The sequence below is a fragment of the Mauremys mutica genome, chromosome 4 (genome assembly GCF_020497125.1).
Source record: "Mauremys mutica isolate MM-2020 ecotype Southern chromosome 4, ASM2049712v1, whole genome shotgun sequence".
In the NCBI taxonomy this organism is placed as follows: Eukaryota; Metazoa; Chordata; order Testudines; family Geoemydidae; genus Mauremys; species Mauremys mutica.
In genome coordinates this window covers 9,536,029-9,554,135 of record NC_059075.1, presented here as the reverse complement: position 1 = coordinate 9,554,135, position 18,107 = coordinate 9,536,029, and the positions used below count along the sequence as shown (strand labels likewise).

General features: G+C 42.5%; 1 protein-coding gene and 1 long non-coding RNA gene across 6 annotated transcripts in view; one reads left to right on the top strand and one right to left on the bottom strand.

Annotated features, from left to right (window-relative positions):
* GMFB (glia maturation factor beta) overlaps nucleotides 1–5,435 on the top strand; it is a 16,932-nt gene extending 11,497 nt beyond the window's left edge. For all 5 annotated transcript variants that reach the window (XM_045012330.1, XM_045012332.1, XM_045012333.1 and 2 more), the window contains one exon: nucleotides 1,460–5,435. In XM_045012330.1, the coding sequence (XP_044868265.1) occupies nucleotides 1,460–1,531 (72 nt within the window). In that variant the 3' untranslated portion in view covers nucleotides 1,532–5,435. The remainder of the gene's footprint in view (nucleotides 1–1,459) is intronic.
* Nucleotides 1–18,107, bottom strand: part of LOC123367949 — a 25,734-nt gene extending 7,627 nt beyond the window's left edge. The window contains exons 1-2 of the long non-coding RNA XR_006578653.1: nucleotides 17,575–18,107; nucleotides 13,998–14,096 (exon numbers count right to left, since the gene is read on the bottom strand). This is a non-coding gene — a long non-coding RNA (uncharacterized LOC123367949). The remainder of the gene's footprint in view (nucleotides 1–13,997; nucleotides 14,097–17,574) is intronic.

The following is an 18,107-nucleotide window of genomic DNA, read 5'->3' as shown; positions in this document are numbered from 1 at the left end:
AACTTGGGGATTACTAAGAAGGTAGAATAGATGGGGAGGGGTAAACAGGCAATTCATGCCCTGCAATGGGTAAATTCACTGGTGATTTTATGTATTTTGTTATCCCTTTTATTGTCAGCTGAATACTGGAGTGTCAACATTAGCGCCATGTGTGTGTGGTGCTGAAAAACGTGACTCTTACTATTAAGACCAATGTGAAATGGTATGGTCACAATATCTTGCATTCTTCTATTAGTATATAGTGTGTATTGCTAATAATTCAAATCTGATTCTCCACAACTTCAATTTTTTTATCTTGCTTGCATTAGATAAAAGCATGTTCTCAAGGCTCTGTGGACATGTTATTGATACAACATTTTTTTATATTGACTTAGCAATTAACTGTCCTAAAAAGATTGGGCATCACTCAAATGAGTTGCAATGATTCCAACTGGAATGGAGCAGTATAAAATCCATCTGTTCTGTGCCATATCAAAATCCATCTGTTCTGTGCCATATCAAAATCCAGAGTTACTTTCCTGCTAGGTGTGTGTTGAGCAGGGAATGGTATACTTGTTTCTGTTTCATTTGCTGTATCAAGGCCTTACTGAAGACTCTCTCTTCTGCAAATCTTTGTATGTATTTAATACTTAGATACACCAGTGAGTACTGACACGATACCTTTAAGTATCAGATGAGCAAAATATTATGGTGATACTTTGAGGGTTTTGCCTGCTTACAAGTTAATAATAATCTTGGGCAGAAAAAAATTAAAAGGCTTCAGAGTTAATTCAGCCCAGAATATAGTTATTGTATTGCAAACAGGAAGCACCTTAACATATTATAGTAAATAGATCAGCATCCCTGAGCTGTGACTGACAATGCCACTTCAGAGTCATTTAAAATTTTTTTTTGTTATATCCTTATCATATATAATGTAGAACAGGGGTCCCCAACGCGGTGCCCACGGGCGCCCAGGGCATCTAAATGCGCCTGCGTCCTGGCCGGCGGTCAAGCATCTGCCGAAATGCCGCCAAATTTCGGCGGTGACGCCTCTGGATGATGCTGCTTGCTGCCGACAAGTCACGTCATCCAGAGGTGTTGCGGCCGAAATGCCACCGAATTTCAGTGGTGCCGCCATGGTTCTTCGTCTGGCACCTGCCAGATGAAAAGTTTGGGGATCACTGATGTACAATCTTAAGAGAACTACAAACGAAGGTAGCAAGTCCCAGAAACAGTAATTATGGCTCTCCATAACTTAACCAAATTGTAACATGTATTTCCATTAGGGTCTAACATTTTATTCTAGGTTATTAACCCGTCCTTGCAAAAATGTTCATAAAGCAAAATGGTGTATGGTGACTATTTATTTTTTTTAAAAGTACACTAATGCATTTTATCACTAGAACTGTGGTATAATGTGTTCTTTTCTTCCAAGTACTGGAATGTAAATATTTAACCTGATACAATTTTGTTTTAGGTATTTGAAATAAGAAATACAGAAGACCTAACTGAAGAATGGCTGCGTGAGAAACTGGGCTACTTCCATTAAGAGAACCTCTGTATTAAGTATTTATATACCATCCTGACAATACTGGAACCAGACATGAATACTTATGCCTAAAAATGCACTATATTTACAGCAGTTTCCTGCAGTATATTTCTCATACAAAGTTTGAGCAAGGAGAGGAAGATTAGTCTCCGTGAAGTAAAACTTTGCAAAGTGTTTTCTTGTGTATAACTATAAAAGGAAATACTTTTCTGCAGGGATTCTCTTTTTGCACTCTTGTGACTAATATTTCTATAATTACTACAGTTCAGAAACTGTTAACTATTTACAAACATTTGGAAGCTGACACTAACTTTTCATGAGCTGCAAATACATCCTTTTGACAGATACTGTATACTAGCAGTTTATATGTTGAAATAGCATACGGCCACTTGTTAAAATTGAGAATTTTTTTGAATTTCCCAAATTAAAGTCTATGGAAGTGTTTAATATTAAACTGAAACCAAGTATTTATATGACAAAAATAACTTAATGTGAAAAAATTCTTTTTAGGACTTTTCAGGACTGATTCTCTTTAATTTTAATGAGTATCTGACTCACAATCAAGTGAATCTAAATTTCAGGGCAAAGTTCTATGACCACTAGTCAGTCATAAACTAGTTTCTGTAAGACTATTTTATAACTCTTAAGGGCTTAATTACAATATTGGTTACATGCATTCTGGATTTTTACATGCGAGACTTAATATTACACTATTTATAAATTAACCTCTTCACTCCCATTACCTGTTATATGAACACCTGTTAATACTGCGTGCCTTTAATTTGTTAGCTTTAAAAGGACTAAGAATTTTACACTATTTACTCCAAATTTGGTAAAAACTAACCTTTGTTAAATGGTCTAAGTAACATGTTTTCTAATGCCTAGTGGTGCAATTAAACATTTATAAAATAAAACACACTGGACTTAAAATGCCAGCTGTCTGCTCCCATCAGTGAAGACCTGGGAGTGCAGGAGTTTAGAGCTCTTAAGAACTTATGAGAGATTTAGAATAGTCTGATTTTTTTTGTTGTTGAGAAACCTTGGCCATATATAGACCTTGTATCTTTTTAATGAAAGGAGGTTTCCTAACTTAATTGCTTGTCAGTCAAAAGTACATTCCAGCTAGGACTTCTGCTCATAAGTAACCTCATTCAATCTTGAAGTTTCATCTCTTTTTGGTAAAACGGCAAAAATTCTAATATGAAAATAGTACTTTTTATAATCTAGCTAAAAACTAACCCTTTAAAGGGTCTGTTTTTATATAACAGTAGAATAGTAGTTTGAGTTGGGATATCCTGTTTGGCCCATGCAGTGGCAAACAGGTACTCCTGTGACACTATCTCAATTGACTCACATGAGTGTTTGTCATGCTACTGAATACATGGCTTCTCATGAGCAGCTTCTAGTCATGAATAGCTGTAGCTTAAAGTATAGTTGCCCTAATAATGTGTGTTTTGGTGAGGAGGAGTGAATTAATCAGTTGTTAATTTTGGGAGGCCAGTATTTCATTCTGTAAAACCTTTGCTGGGAGAATGCATGTTTTCTTGCAAACACATGCTGTGTAAGAGTATTAAACATGACTCTGTTTAAGATGACCGTACGCACCCATGCAGTGCTCTTCAGTAGCAGCAGTTCATGTTTAGCTTGACTTATTGATTTATTCCTCCTTCATACACACACCTCTCAAACATAAGAGGGCTTTTCAATGTGTACAGGTTATGATGTAATTGGGAGACCATTAGTTCAGTGTAGGAAAAGTGACTTAATTGGAGGAAATAAGATCCTTATATTGATGGATTGAACTGGAACAACATTATTTCCTCATTTCCTTGGACAGAACATGTATTGATTGTAAAAAATGTTCCTTTGTCTTTCTCATGTGCTACAGATCAATAGAAGCAATTTCTTTAGTGGCAGACTTGTATAAATAAGGCTTTGGTATTACTTTCAAAAGCAATTTAAAAAAAAATCCGACTTGAAGGTCTTGCTTCACTTGTATTGCATGAACTATAAGGCATTGTGATGTCAAAGTCCAGTAGGACAGAAAGAAACTGCCAGTTGTGCTGTGAGCCTGTGGCATTCTTTAATATTCAGCCTAGCTTGCGGTGGGAAAACTGGATTTGTAAACCTCTAACCAGACCAGTGTGCTTTGTATGCTATGTTGGACTGGCAATAGCCACCTTACTACTTGCACAGGGTTTAGCAGGAAGAATGCTCATAAAGGGGGGGGAGAAATGTGCCCCATCAAGAAAACTGTTCTTAATGTGTCTTTTTGGATGAAAATATGGGGTTTTCTGCACTAAACTTATAATTGTACTTACAAATTAAGTGATTCTGTGAGAGTCACCTGGGGTGTCACCAGTTCTCTGCACAGAGTCTCCTCCTGCCTTGATTCCCCATACCAAGAGCACTTCCTCCTGTTCAGTTCTTCCCACTGCTCTGTAAGTTGTCGTCCCCTTTCTTCTCAGTTCTGCAGTGAAAGGGAGGGAAGTAACTGCAGCTACTGTGGGGGGAGTCCTTGCGGAGAATAGCCCTAAAACAGCAGCTGATCTACACTTAATATATGTCAAGATACTGTACAGTCTCCTGCTGCTCACTGTCCAGGTCTCAAGGTCCCAGGACTGGCTCTGAGATATGGTAGTGTGCAGAACTCCAGTACTTTTAAAGTAAAGGCATGACTAACCCCATTCAAATCTCTACTGTGGGTATGAGATTTGTAATGCTGTCATATCGCTGACTGTTGTTCAAACTGCCTTTCTTTACAGCTACCCATGAAGATTAGCAGGAGGCAGATACATGGTGTTCGGAAAGCCAGTATATTCTAACTTTGCTTATTGTTTAATTTATGCCTGTCTGATGTAACCAAACTCCTCTCTTCTCTGCCAGTGTTTCGGAGATCTCTAAAAAGAACTCAAAACATGGGACAGAGGTGTGCTTTAATTATCATGAGACTTGTTAACCTTTGTAGCTAAAGGTCATTATTTTTTTCAGGAGTCAATAACTCAGCCATAAAAATGTTTCCTGACCAGAGACTTTACTTAAAGGTCTCCAACAGGTGGTGTTTTTTCTGCCACACTTAATTTGGCTGTTTTAAATTTCAAATAGGTGTATGTGGCAGGGAGGAGGGGGAGAGAGAATCTCTTGTAATCCCGTGTGTGAGAAAAAGCCAAACTGACTAAAGCATGAGCGTTTTTGCATGTTTTCACTTCATAAGATGGACTGGTTCTATTGCATATGTTCGTGAAAAAAATTAAATGCGATATTTGGTGGTTTAAAAGTGTTTCTCGTACTATGTAGCCTCCCTTGATAGACCAGAATGTCAATAATGCTGGGACCTACACCTTCCAATGTATTGTGTAAAGGTGCCTTGTACATTCCCATTGAGCTGAGATTTTTCTGTCTTAAACTATAAAATGACATTTAGTCCAGAAGTTGCATTAAATTAATGCTAAGGGTCAAAGTTAAATGTGCAAAAGCAAGGGAATTCCGATTTTAAAAAAATCACTCTGATTTCTCAGTTGTGCTTTGGAATGTAAGCATGTCAGCATTCTGCTCAGACTGCAAAAGTGAGTTGTGATGGGAGTAAAGGCTGCAGTGGAAGCTCTCCATTTCTTTCTTTGCGTTGATTACGTTGGTCAGGTGTACAGTGTTACCTTTGGGTGCTGATTATGTATGCCAAGGCAAGCTGCCAGTGCTACAGATGGTAAAAAGATCAGGAGTCTTGAAATATTGATGGTCAGTCTTATTAATCTAACAATTCCATGTAACTGTTAATGCCAATAACTGGCACAACTTCCATCAGGTATTTAGTCTCTGCTAGTTCACATTGCATGTTTATTTTTAAACCAAATCGTTTGCTAAGCATGGTGCTTGTACTGGTTTAAATAAAATGTGAATACTCAAATCACTATGCTGGTTCTTGTTTCAGCTACCTACAGAATGCTGGGCACATGGCCCACATGCAAGCTAGCCACACTAGGCCTTTATTCCATTCTCCTGTAAGCCGCAGGCACTGTGAGTAGCCCCATCTGGGGAGAGGAGGAGCTAGTGGACCTGGTGGGTGGGAAGAGTACAAGTGCCATGCCATGATTCTTTCCTCCCCCACCTGTGGGATCAAGGTTGACTGTGGCAATTGGGGAGGTCTCTACCTCTTACACCTGTGAGGCTTCATCTTCCATAAGATAGGGCTAACTTTGTTGCCCTTAACTAACATCGTCACAGCGGGGGGGGGAGCAAATGGAATCCTGATTCTCCATTGCCTTGGGTCATTGTAAAAATATGATCAAATCGGAATGGTAGCACTCTTCACACCTGTGCCCCGGGAGTATAAGATGACAGTCAAGAATGGGCCTTAGCACAAATACTACTTGTGGGTGTGGGGTTTCAGGGCAGCAGTCATTAGACCCCCTTCTAACGGAACCATGCTACCATGGACGGAGTTGATCGAGTTCATCGCTTTCATTCCAAAAACCTGCCTCTGCTCCCAACTAAATTATTCAGAGGAAGCTAACTTCTACAGCATAGTTATGTGTACACACTGCTTAAGTCGGTATAAGTTGTAAGTATGAATAAGCTACCCCCCCGAGCGATGTAAGTTACACCAACCCAAGCACTAGTGTGGACAGCGCTATGTCTGCAGGAGAGCTTCTCCCACTGACATAGCTACTGCCGCTTGCAGGGGCTGGAGTAATTAAGTGGAGGGGAGAGCGCTTTTCCACCAACGTAGTGCCCGCACTAGGAGCACTATAGTGGTGCAGTGCATCGCTGTAAGCTCTGTAATGTAGCCATAGCCAAACTTCCCCTTCCTTGCCTACCTCTTCCTTTTCTTCTAGCTCTGCCATTGATTTAATTCTGCTGCCCTAGTTCTCAGCCCCCTCCCTGCTCTCTGCCAGAGAAGGTTCAGATGACTTTTGTACATCCTTCCTCAGTCACCTGAGATGGGGTGGGGGGTGACCTGGCCAATCTAGGGAGTCGATAAAACAATAACCTGCTAATATTCAAGAGAGGCTGCAAAGAAATGCCGTGAATAAGCGCAAGTGCTTGTCAAAGCAGAAAACTTGCAGCGAGAACTGTTTGTAGCTCTAAAAATGGAAACTCTTTGGATTTAGTCTCTAGACCTGTGACTGTTTGGCAGAGCAGTCCTGTAACTACTGCATGAAAGATTCCTCACAGTGCACTCCTTTGGTGCTGGAAGCCTGCCTGTTACTTCTCTACAGTGGTGAGCCACATGGGCAATGAGACAATTGCCTTTGTGTGGATCCACACTATCACTTCTTCCGTCCCCACTCTGTCTGGAATTGCAGAATATTTAGAGGAAGAAAGTGAGTGGTGGTTGGGGATGTTATCCTTTATGTTGTATTAGGGTCTGAGGTCCTAGCAGCGATGACAGATGCTGCTATTAATGGCTCAGTTAAGATTGCCTTATGATAGCTTGTGCCATTCCAGAACGCTGAGTTTGCCACTCAAACATCTGAAAACCAGGAAGTACAGAGTTAAGGTAAATGCCTACTGTGATAGTCTGTAGCCCCATATTCATCCCTTTTGCAAGCCTGTTAAATTTTGTACAAAGCATACTGTGTAAGGTATAGTTTGAAAATTCATGATTTGCTGATTATTGTCCTGGTAAAATGTGTGGCAACACCGTATGTAAAGATGTAAAATTTCACTGTATGATATTACCTGGACATATTCTGGAGGGCAGTCACAGACAAGTTCAACAGAGACAAAAGGCCAGCCAGGTGCCTGTGAGATCAAATGGACCACTGCCTGATTGAGTGGCCACTCTTGGGCAAGAGAGATCTACATTTTGACAAAGCAGCAATTAAAGTTCCTGGCCATACCAATTTTCTGTCTCCTGAACATCAACTGGAGATAATTCTTGCGCAAGAGAAAGGGCTATAAATCGAGAAGTTGGACTCCCTCCCCCGCAATCATCTTCCCCTTGCTCTCCACCAATGGCATCATCAAGACTTGAACAACAAGGAAGCAGCATTGGACTAGAGGGGCAGGGTGAGATCTTGACTGAAAGACGTTCAGCCAGTAAGATGGCGGGAACGTGGTGAGAGAGACCTTTGCTTTGTATTCACTTAGCTTGTTGGTTGTGTTTTGCCTTTTATGTCCTTGTAACCAATTCTGACAGATGCCTCATTACTTGGAGTCACCTATTAACTATAGAGAGAGATTTTAAATTTGTTGTTTTATTCTAATCAAGGTGTTTGGATTGAAGTGGTTGGGGAAACTCCATTTGGGATAACAAGATGTGTGCATACCATTTTCTAGTAATAAAATGACAGACTTTAGATGAGCTTGTGTTGTCCAGGAGTGGGCTGGGCAGTACAAGCTGCACATTTCTGAGGGAAAAGTCTGGGAATTTGCTGATGGTGTTCCCCTGCAGTGTAGTTCATGAGTGGCTGGCTCCAGCACTCATACAATGTAGCTGGGAGTGATTTACATGCTGGGGGCTGTGTGTGAGCTGACAAGGAGTTGCTCTCACAGTGAAGCAGTGTAAAAGGCATCCCAGGTTGGAGAACTGAGGGGACACAGCTGTTAATCAGTTCAGATTGCACCCTGGGGAATGTCACAGTAAGTAACCACTCTTGGTAATTGGATGGGGGTGGCTTTTGGCTCCCTAGAGGTCATAGGAAGCAATTTGGGATTGTGGGATGTTTCTGCCAAAATGATCAGCAGTGAAGTCGCTTCAGATATGAATGTTTAATTTATTGTTAGGTTTCAGAATCGCCATGACTGAGATGAATGGGCAGTTCACACTTCTGAGCTGTTGCTTATGGTAGACAACACTGGACGGGCTTGTGCTCCATTTGTGGTTTTCAGGGTTTCCTTTACAACCACAGCTCTTTATGAAGGCTTATATTCTGAAGTGCAGTTTGGTGGCAAATTTCACAGTTGTGTAATACATGGGGCTCTGACTTTTGCTTTTACCTTGTTCCATATATATATATATATATATATATATATATATATATATTTTTATTGATCATGACACTTTGTATTGAAAAGTTTAACTGAGCAATTACCCTATTCAAATTTTCTATCAACTGCTGATCTTTATCACTTGAGGTAGCAAACTGAGAATACTGGTTCTGGTCCACTTATTGATCTTGATTAGCAGTGGCCTTTTCATGTCCTGCTAATCTATGCAGAAATATGCTTTTATCACTGTAACCCTTTTCCTCTATTCTCTCCTGTCACTCCCTTCAGTCTTTATTTCACACACTATTATGATGGGGCTTAAATTAAGATTGTATAAATGCTTTGGAACAAGGGCTATCTATATGATACATCTTTACAGCACCTAGGACAATGTAGTCCTTGGTCTGGTTGGAGGCTCTAGACAGCTACTCAGGAATTGAAGCAAACACTTTTTTCAAGAGTAGATTTACAAAATAGGTGAGATTTATCAGCCTCTTTCACTTCTTGATTATTTCCCCACCACCATTTTGTAACATGCCACTCTTTTGGGAACCTCAAACATCCTTTCAGTTAGGTAATTTTCACTGTTCATGTTGCAGAGATGTCTCCTACCTAAATTAACTGATCTTCAGTGAGATTATACTCTGCCTAATCTGACCGCTCTAATAGTTTAGCTGTACTAAACAAGCATTCCTCAGCAGGAAGCTAGAATAGCGCAGAGGGTGCAGGCAGAAGAGATGTGGATGTTTGGGATAGGTACATGGTAGTCAGCCCCCCTCTCACTGCAAATGTAGTTCTGCTCGTGTGGGTAAAAGCAGCATGGGGCTTTTCTGGCAGGAACCTACTATCCATCCCTGCTGCTGTGATGGCCCATAAGGCAGCTAGCTCCAGGAGTCTGGCTTCTCTGTTCTCCTGGCACTTAGCTAAGCTACACTGAAACCCTGCTGCAGAGCAACATGTGCTGTAACATTCTCAGCAGTGGAAAAATAGGAAGGGGGTGGGGTGGAAAAGAGGATACATCAGCAATTGTTTGTGCAAGGGGGTCAGGAGATAAAGGGGACCCAGCTGCCCGCCTGTCAGAAGGGAGCTCCAATACAATCAATCTGAGTAGGGCAGGAGTGATCCTTTTATGCATCCTCCTTATAAAGATTTATTATTTAATACATAACCAGTTGGAAAATCCTAATGGATAACTGGAAGGAAAACATGCCTGCCCTGCTCCCCCATGCTGTGCCATCTGCTCTGATATCCACAAATCCTGCCTTGATTTGTGAATGTGATTAATTCAACTAGGAGGACTGGCTAGCTCAAGGGATCCCTTAAAGATATTGACATGTACTCTGCCCTTAACTGTGAGTGTGCAATTGTTTGCCTCAGAAATGCAACGCAAACTGCCAGCTAGGTTTGTGGAGGAACAGTCAAGTATATGCATCTTCTATGCAGCACATTCTATCTAGTTTAGATCTTTCGAGGCCCTCTCACCACAGTAGCTTACAATCTATGATGTATTTACCCTCACAATGCCTCTGTGAGCTACAGAAGTGCTCTTACCCCCATTTTACAGGTGGGGAACTGAACCACAGAGACACCAAGGGCCAGATTTTTAAAGGTATTTAGGAACCTAGTAGGATTTTCATTTTGAAATCAACAGGAATTGGATGTGTAAGTGCTGCTGGGTATCTGCCTCTTTAGGCATCTAAATACCTTTAAAAATGTGACCCCAAGTGACTTGCCCAAGATCATGCAGGAAGGTAGAGCAGGGAATCAAACCCAGCTCACCTGAGTCCTAACTTAGGACACTAACCATTGGGCTATTCTCCCTACAGCTAGCTTGTTCCTTAAACCTAACATACAAGGCAGAAGCTCTAGAACTATGCTGCACTCCTCTTCCTTCCACCTTCTCCTCCCTCATTTTTCTACCCCCAATCCAGCTCAGTCCAATCAGTACAGTATCCCTCATGTTACTTATTTTGATGTTAAATTCAATGGTTGAGATTTTCAAAGTGGTGTAAGGGACTTAGACACATTTTCTCTTTGTTTAAGATGTCAACCCAAGGTCCTTTGCCCACAAACTTTCAGTTTTCAATGTGCTGCTGATTTTTGTATAGAAGGTACATAATTGCCTTGTAAGAGTTGCTGGGGGGCGGGTGGGGACTGAAGGTGACAGTTGGGTTGGGATTTTTAGTTCCTGGGGTGGCAGGGGAAGTGGTTGGAATATTGGGTCTCCGAGGTCAGCTGAGGATTTTGGCACTGGGAAGGGGCTGCATTTCCCCTTTCATCCCTCCTTTTGGGCAGAAGCAGTGGTGACCTATTTTGAGGAGGATGCTTGAATTTCTAATTTTCCATCCCAGTAACTAGCATTCCATAGTGCCCTGCCCCAATATCTTCAACTGCATCTAGTAGTCATGGGTAAGTGTGTGTTTCTGCTGAAACAGTCACCAGTGAAATAGTGAAGTGTTGACTTAAATGTTAACTTCAAGGTACTTGGTAAATGGGACATTTTTGTCAATCTTTGACATGATGAACATGTGTAGAACATCTTATTCATTTGTCTACTTTTTTCTGTATATCTGTTTTACTATTGGACTTCTCTTTCTTTTTGATCATAGCATGCTATTAAAATTTTCTCTTGTGCTTTTAAAACCAATTAAATAAAAAAAAGAGGTTTGTCTCATTAATAGGTACTAGAATTTAAAAACACGCTGTGTGGCAGATCCATAGTACAGCAGCAAATGCGTGAAAGGTCACATACGACAAACTAATGCTTGAGAGAAAATACTTGGCAGTAATATTTGAAAACTCAGGTGCCATTTAGTGTCTTCAAAGTATAGAATTGGAAAATGTTATGCTATGTTGTTGGATAGATTTGGTGCTTATGAAAGTGAGTATTGCCTAGGTGTAATTCAGAGGAAGTGCTATGAGATCTCATCTTCCCCCTCCCCCCCACTTGCCAATATACTACAGTCATGAGCTGCAACAGGCTTGCCATACCAGTGCTGGGGTAAACCTCCCTTAAGATCAGACTATGAAACATGCTGACTTATGCCTGATTATATTATTATTTTCTGATGTGGACAGATGCTTTCTAGGGATTTACAATGAAATCAACTAACAGTGACATTTTCACTAGGGATTCAAACTAGGATTAAAATCCATGCATCTATAAGTAAAAGGATAATGCATTAAAGCTTATATGCCTCCTCCCAGCCTCCATGCTGTGATCACTAAACATTTGTTTAGTGTGTATAAAGTATATACATGGAAATTTCTGAGAAATTAGTGTCAATTGTTGGGTGATCTGAGAAGTGACATATATAAATGAAATGAGCATTGATTGACCATTGCCCCTAGAACTATTCTTGAAAATGTTTTTTCTATTGTCCTAGAAAGATAATCCTGACTGTAAGTAATCTTTCATTGAACAGATCCTAGTGATATAACATTGCAGTTGGTTTACTTCCAGTTTTCCCTGCAAAATAATTAAATTTTAGTGACTTCTACAAATGTGTGCAAGTATTAAAGCTGATGAAACACATTCTTTTGAAGCAGCAATAATACTAATAATAAATATAAATTCAGTATATTGTTAACAGTCCCTACTGTATGTATTGCATATCTGTATTGCACATGCATTTTATTGTAAATGCCAGCAATAACATTAGCAACGCTATTGCTTATGTAAAATAAATACTTCCTCCTTCTTTTCCCCTTCATGTTTAGGCTAAGATGGGGGATACACCTAATCCAAAAATACCAACATCTGTTATCATAAAGTCATAGAACTTAGAGTGGTCCCTTCTTGTCTTATCATCTACTCTGATCTCTTGTATCTCATCAGTCACGGGGAGTGATGTAGGCTGTGTACTGACAGAGCTTGAACGTGATAACAGCATGTCTCTCAACAGGACTTGGGAGGTTTCCTTTCTGAATAACATTGTAGGGTTACCGCCTCAAGCAATCACTAATATTGCAGGATTTGTTTCACTGAGGGATGGACATACTGAATAAAGCTGTAGCTAATAATGGTCTTGATGGCCCAGTGTTCTTTGCTCTAAACAAGGTAAATACACAACATTTCCTTTATATCTTTGCCCTGGAGAGGCTATGCTGCTGCTTCTCATCTCCAGTTTAAGCCCTGTCTCAATTACAAAATTAAGTTGACCTAACTTACGTCGGCATGTAGCCACCACAGTAATTACATCACTTGTGCATGTCTACACTTTGCTCCTTGAGTTGGTGGTGTGCATCCTTACCAGGTGTGCTTGTGTTGATTGTACTGTCAGTGTGGGGCATTGAGGGACAGCTCCAGGGGTTTTGCCATCCCAAGCAGCCAAAAAAAAAAAGCCTCGACTGCAATCTGCAGCAATTCAGTGGCTGGTCCTTTGCTCCGAGCGGGAGTGAGGGACCCTCCGCCGAATAGCTGGATGTGCCGCCCCTCTCCAGCGTGGCCACCCTAAGCACCTGCTTGCTAAGCTGGTGCCTGGAGCCGGCCCTGGGGACAGCTACTTGAAAGCCTGTAGCCATCAACATAAGCAACACAGCATCTACGCTGACATGACATTCACCTTGGTCCTATGCCGCTTGTGGAGGTGGAGCTTTTAAGTAGGTGTAGTGGGGCACTTGTCGGTGGAAGTGAAATTTAAGTGTAGACACTGCCAGTTAGGTCAATGAAAGGCAGACCTAAAACTTCTTATTCCCCTATATCATCACATACACTAGTCCTGCATGCATCCACTGTTGCTTCACCTCCTGTTGCCTCTTCTGATGGGAATGAACCCTCCAGCTGGCAGGCGTGAGCAGTTTGGAACAGGGAGGAGGTCAATCAAATGGCTTTGCTGGTATGTTTGTACCAGCCTGACAGCTCCTGGTAGGCCACAGTGATTACGCTCCCAGCAGAAGTAAGGGGTATGAGTCTGATATGCTGACAGAGATTGATGCCTAACCAAGGAACATGGCAGCATGACATAAGCCACACGCGCAATGAGTTGCTGGATGCCCAAGCACACACAGGCAACCAGACACACTGCTACAGAGAATGGTAGTGATGGATTGCCAATATTTCAAGAAGGGGCTCGCACACAAATGTGCTGTCAGCCATTAACACAAGTGATATTCCCTAAGCAAAAAATACTACTCCTGACACCATAAAAGCCATCAAGTACATATGCCTCACTCACTGCTCAGAATATTGATACATCTCTTGCTTCCTATCCCTTTCTCACCTCACCTCACCCTTTCTATCCCCCCTACCCCCACACCCTTCATCAATCCTTGCACCACCAGAATGGTGTTCTCTCACACTCACACGCGCACACACACATGCTCAGTTTTTACTGATTTTTTTTTTCCATCCAGTTTCCACATCACCTGAGTCCCACTCCTGATCTCTAGTTATGGGTTACTTTAACCAAATACCTACTACCCGGAGCTCATTCTAGAATAATTTATTACCCAAACTAACAATACCCACACTGCAGTCTGGTAAAGGACAGTGAGGTGAGACTAATAAGGAACTCATAGTATTTGCATTACTTACCCTGGGCCTTGTGGAAAAACCTGAAGTGTTAGTACTAGCCTTCATCTTCACCATCACCTTCCTCCTCGTCACTAGTGACGCTCATCCTAGTGTCTCCCCCTACCAAGGGATGCAGGCGTGATAAAGTTTTTATAACGTGTTATGCTGACGCCTACTGGGTTACATACAGTGGTATTGTGACGGTTAAGTCATTTTGGCAAAATTATCTGGGGAGCCTCAGACAGAAGGTGCAATGTAAATGCAAGTATTATTATTATATTTATTATTCAGATCTTGTTCTTGATTTGATGGAAAGTGTTGCTACTGGCTATATTTGTCGAAGAATTATTGTGAAGCTGCTAGCCAGGCTTCTGCTTTATTAAATGACACTTTTTTTTAATTGAAATTACTTGCATATGATTGATATAGCAGGAAAACATCTGCAGTTCCCCTCAAACGATTTGTTTTCTCATCCTCTTGCAGTTGCTGTTTCCTTTGAGTAAATCCCAAATTATATTGATTTTTGGATTGTACAAAACTTTTCCTCAGAGTCCTTCATAGTTCTTAACTGGCCTCTTATCCGTCTTACCCTTTTCCAGCCACGGGATGCTAATCTTATAAGATCTTATCTGCTGTGTCACTGTATTTATTTTCAGTGTATGTCTGTCTTCCATGTCTCAGCCTTGCGTTTATTCAACAAGAACTGGGTTTTTGTTATCTAACTTAGAACTTTAGGCTAAATTCTGTGCTCAAAATGTAACAATGTTGTTGATGTTTTTCTTACTTGTCAGTTTCACTTTGCTCAGTTTTGTGTCCAGTTGTGTTACATGCCCTCTTGGAGCAGAGGGGGGAAAACTATGGCCCGTGGGCCACATCCGGCCCCCAGGACCCTTCCCTTTGGCCTCTGAGCTCCTGCTAGGGAGCGGTGTCAGGACAGGCTTGCGGAGGAGCCAGCCCACCTCCCCGGCAGCACAATGAGCGGGGCGGAGGCTAGCCCTTGGCCCTCCCTTCTGCTCCCTTCCCTCCCTTTCAGTCACAGCTCCCCCCAGTGCCCGGGCAGTGTGGCTGCAGCTCCGGCCGGCCTGCACAGCTATAGCAGCGCCAGACCTGGTGCTCCAGGGTGGTGTGGTCACGGGGTGGGGAGCAGGAGGAGTTCTGGGGAGCCTGCAGGGGGGCGGTCAAGGAGCCTGGACCCTGCTGCCAGGGACAGGGGCAGAGCAAGCCAGGGCCCCCCTCCATCCCCAGCATGCTTGGCCCCTGTCCCCAGCAGCCCATCCCAGTCAGGGAGCGAGCCCTGCCCGACTGCCAGGGAGAGCAGCCAAACGAGCAGGGGAAACACACAGGGAAAGGACTGAGCCCCCGTTTCCCCCACCCCACAGGTAATGTGGGGCGGGGAGAGCAGGGAGGGTTGGATAGGGGGCATGGGTCCCGGTGGTAGTCAGGGAGTGAGGAGCAGCGGGGATTGGATAGGGGATGAGTGTCCCGCAGGGATGGTTAGGGGGCAGAGAGCAGGGGTGTTTTGGATAGGATGCGGGAGTCCCGGGGGCAGTTGGGGTGGAGTGGAGGTTCTGGGGGGCAGGGGCCAGGCCACGCCTTGCTGTTTAGGGAGGCAAAGCCTCCCCCAGTCTTCCCTACCTGGCCCTTTATACAATTTCTGTACCCGATGTGGCCCTAGGGCCAAAAAGTTTGCCCATTCCTGTCTTGGAGTCTCACTGTGCTTACAAAATGGTTTTATGTAAATTATTTTAGAAAAATTGAATACAGGAGTCGAATAATCTTCATTTCAAAAATTAAGGAAATAAAGGTCAAGTGTGTGAAAAATGCAGGCCAGAGCTCCATTTTAAGAGAAAGCAGAGCAGACTGTTTTGTCTGTCATACAAAATTATGCATAGCTCTAAATCATACACACCATATGCTCCTTTGTAGGAGGATTTTAAAAAATATATAGGTCAAAGGATCTGCTCCTGCTCCCACTGAAGTCAAGGGCAAAACTCCTTTTGACTTCAGTGGTAGAGGATTAAGCTCAAAGTGCATCCTGCTTGGATTTAGTATGGGATGTTAGTTCTAGACAAGGGACTACATGCTAGTCTCAGCAGCCAGGCCAATCAATGTCCGCAGGCATTGCTTGCTGTGTGGATAAGCTTAAAACTGTTGCTTCCCTTGATGCATTCTGTGGCCAGCTTTGGGCTGTAGCCTCCAGGGATACAAAGCCAGCACCTTTGTAAATGCCACCTTGACACTAAATAAAATTAAAAACAGAATTGGAGAGGATTGGGTTTTAATTATGTTAAAAGCATCTTGTAAATTAAACACACTGGCAAAGTGTGTTTTGTCCCCCTCAAGTGGCTGGTCCCTTAGAAGATAATAGCTTACTATTGCTACCATCTAAAAAAAGGGATAGATGCTTGTGCTTAAAAGTCCCAAGGTTGAAACCCTGCTGATGATGCAGGTGATGGTGGAGGGGGTCCTAACTTAAAGTCTGTCTCAGTCTCAACACGTGTATTGCAATTTTTCTCTGAGCCATTACAACCAAATCGTGGGCAGTATAATGACATTTTGCACTCTGATAGCATCTTTCATCTGGGGATTACACAACGTTTTACAAAAATTTGCTAATTACATCTCTCAATTTTCCTGTTTGGCCCCCCATTTGACAGATGGAGAAACTGAGGCACAGATGGATTAATTCCACGGCAATGTCGTTAAATCATTGCCAGCTCGAGAATAAAACTCTCATCTGTTGATATCTGGACCACAGACCAATCTCCTCCTTCTAGAAAAGTAAAAGATGAAGGGGGGATTTTCATCTACTATAGAGGGCAGATGGGAGGTTGAGACTCTCTGTACCTCAAAATGGCACCCTGGATCCCCCAAATTCACTACTGTAATATGATTATGACATGCTTTGTACAATGCATGCCTTGTGAGGTATCATTTAAACAGTCTTGATCTGTTGAACACTAATATTCTGTTGAATTGTCTGTACTGTCATTGTATGTGAAGTTATGAAGTATTGCTATATATTTGTTACTGAAATATGTGGTAAATGGGGAACGCCCACCGCTAGCTTTTCAACAACAAAGGAACAACTAACAAGACAGATTTATATCTAGATTGGCCAGACAGGTGTTGATGTCCCATTAAGGGAACTCCATGCTCCCAATGGCCATCCCAGAGACTCCTCAGAGGGCATGTACATGATGGAGGCAGCCTAACTCATGTGACCCAGCAAGGATTTTCTAGCAGCTGGAGGAAAGTATAAAAGAGGGACAGTGACATCACCACTTGGCCTCTCTCCTTCCCCATCTCAACACCCGGAGGATTGTCTGGAAGACAAAGATTTTGAATTGGGGAGATTGGTCCTAGGCTGAGAGGGAATTCAGCCTGTGTAATAAGAACTGTACATTGCCTGGAACATCCAGTGGGGTGAGAAAAGCTGTTTGATTCAAATCTTGTTTACTCTGTTAAAGTTAGAATTTAGATTGATTCTATTTTTATTTCTTATGTAACCAACTTTGACCTCTGTGCCTAACCCTTACAATCACTTAACATCTATCTTTCTGTATTTAATAAACTTATTTCAATGTTTTATCCTTACCAGTGAATCTGTCTAACGTGCTCGTGGAATCTGGTGGCTGGTGCATGTCCACTTTCCTTAGACAAAGGCTGGTGCATGTCCACTTTCCTTAGAGAAAGTGGCAAACAGACTGCAAGTAGCAGAAAAAGAGAGAGACTATGAGAGTCAGTTGAGAATGAAGGATCTGGAGATAAAGGACAATGAGAGAGAAACCGAGGCCCGGAAATAAGCTGAGACGTTAGCACATCAGCAGGCCCTAGAGCTGAAAGGCAAAGAAGCGGAGGCCCAGAAACTAGCCAGGGAGGAGAACTGAAGGGGTGCAGTAGTCCCAGAGGGGTGGTGTACCAGGGCTGAGGGCACTCTCCCCATGTTACAGAGGGGGAAGCTGAGGCACAGAGGGGCAACATGTGGGAAGTGTCCCTCCATGTCTCTGAGATGGCTGGGTGAGGATGTCCCAGGCAGGGGGTTGTGCCCCTCACATTTCTGCAGGGGAGTGGGTGAGGATGCCCCTAGGTGGGGGGGCTGTGCCCCCCCCAAAGGGCTGGGTGCTGATG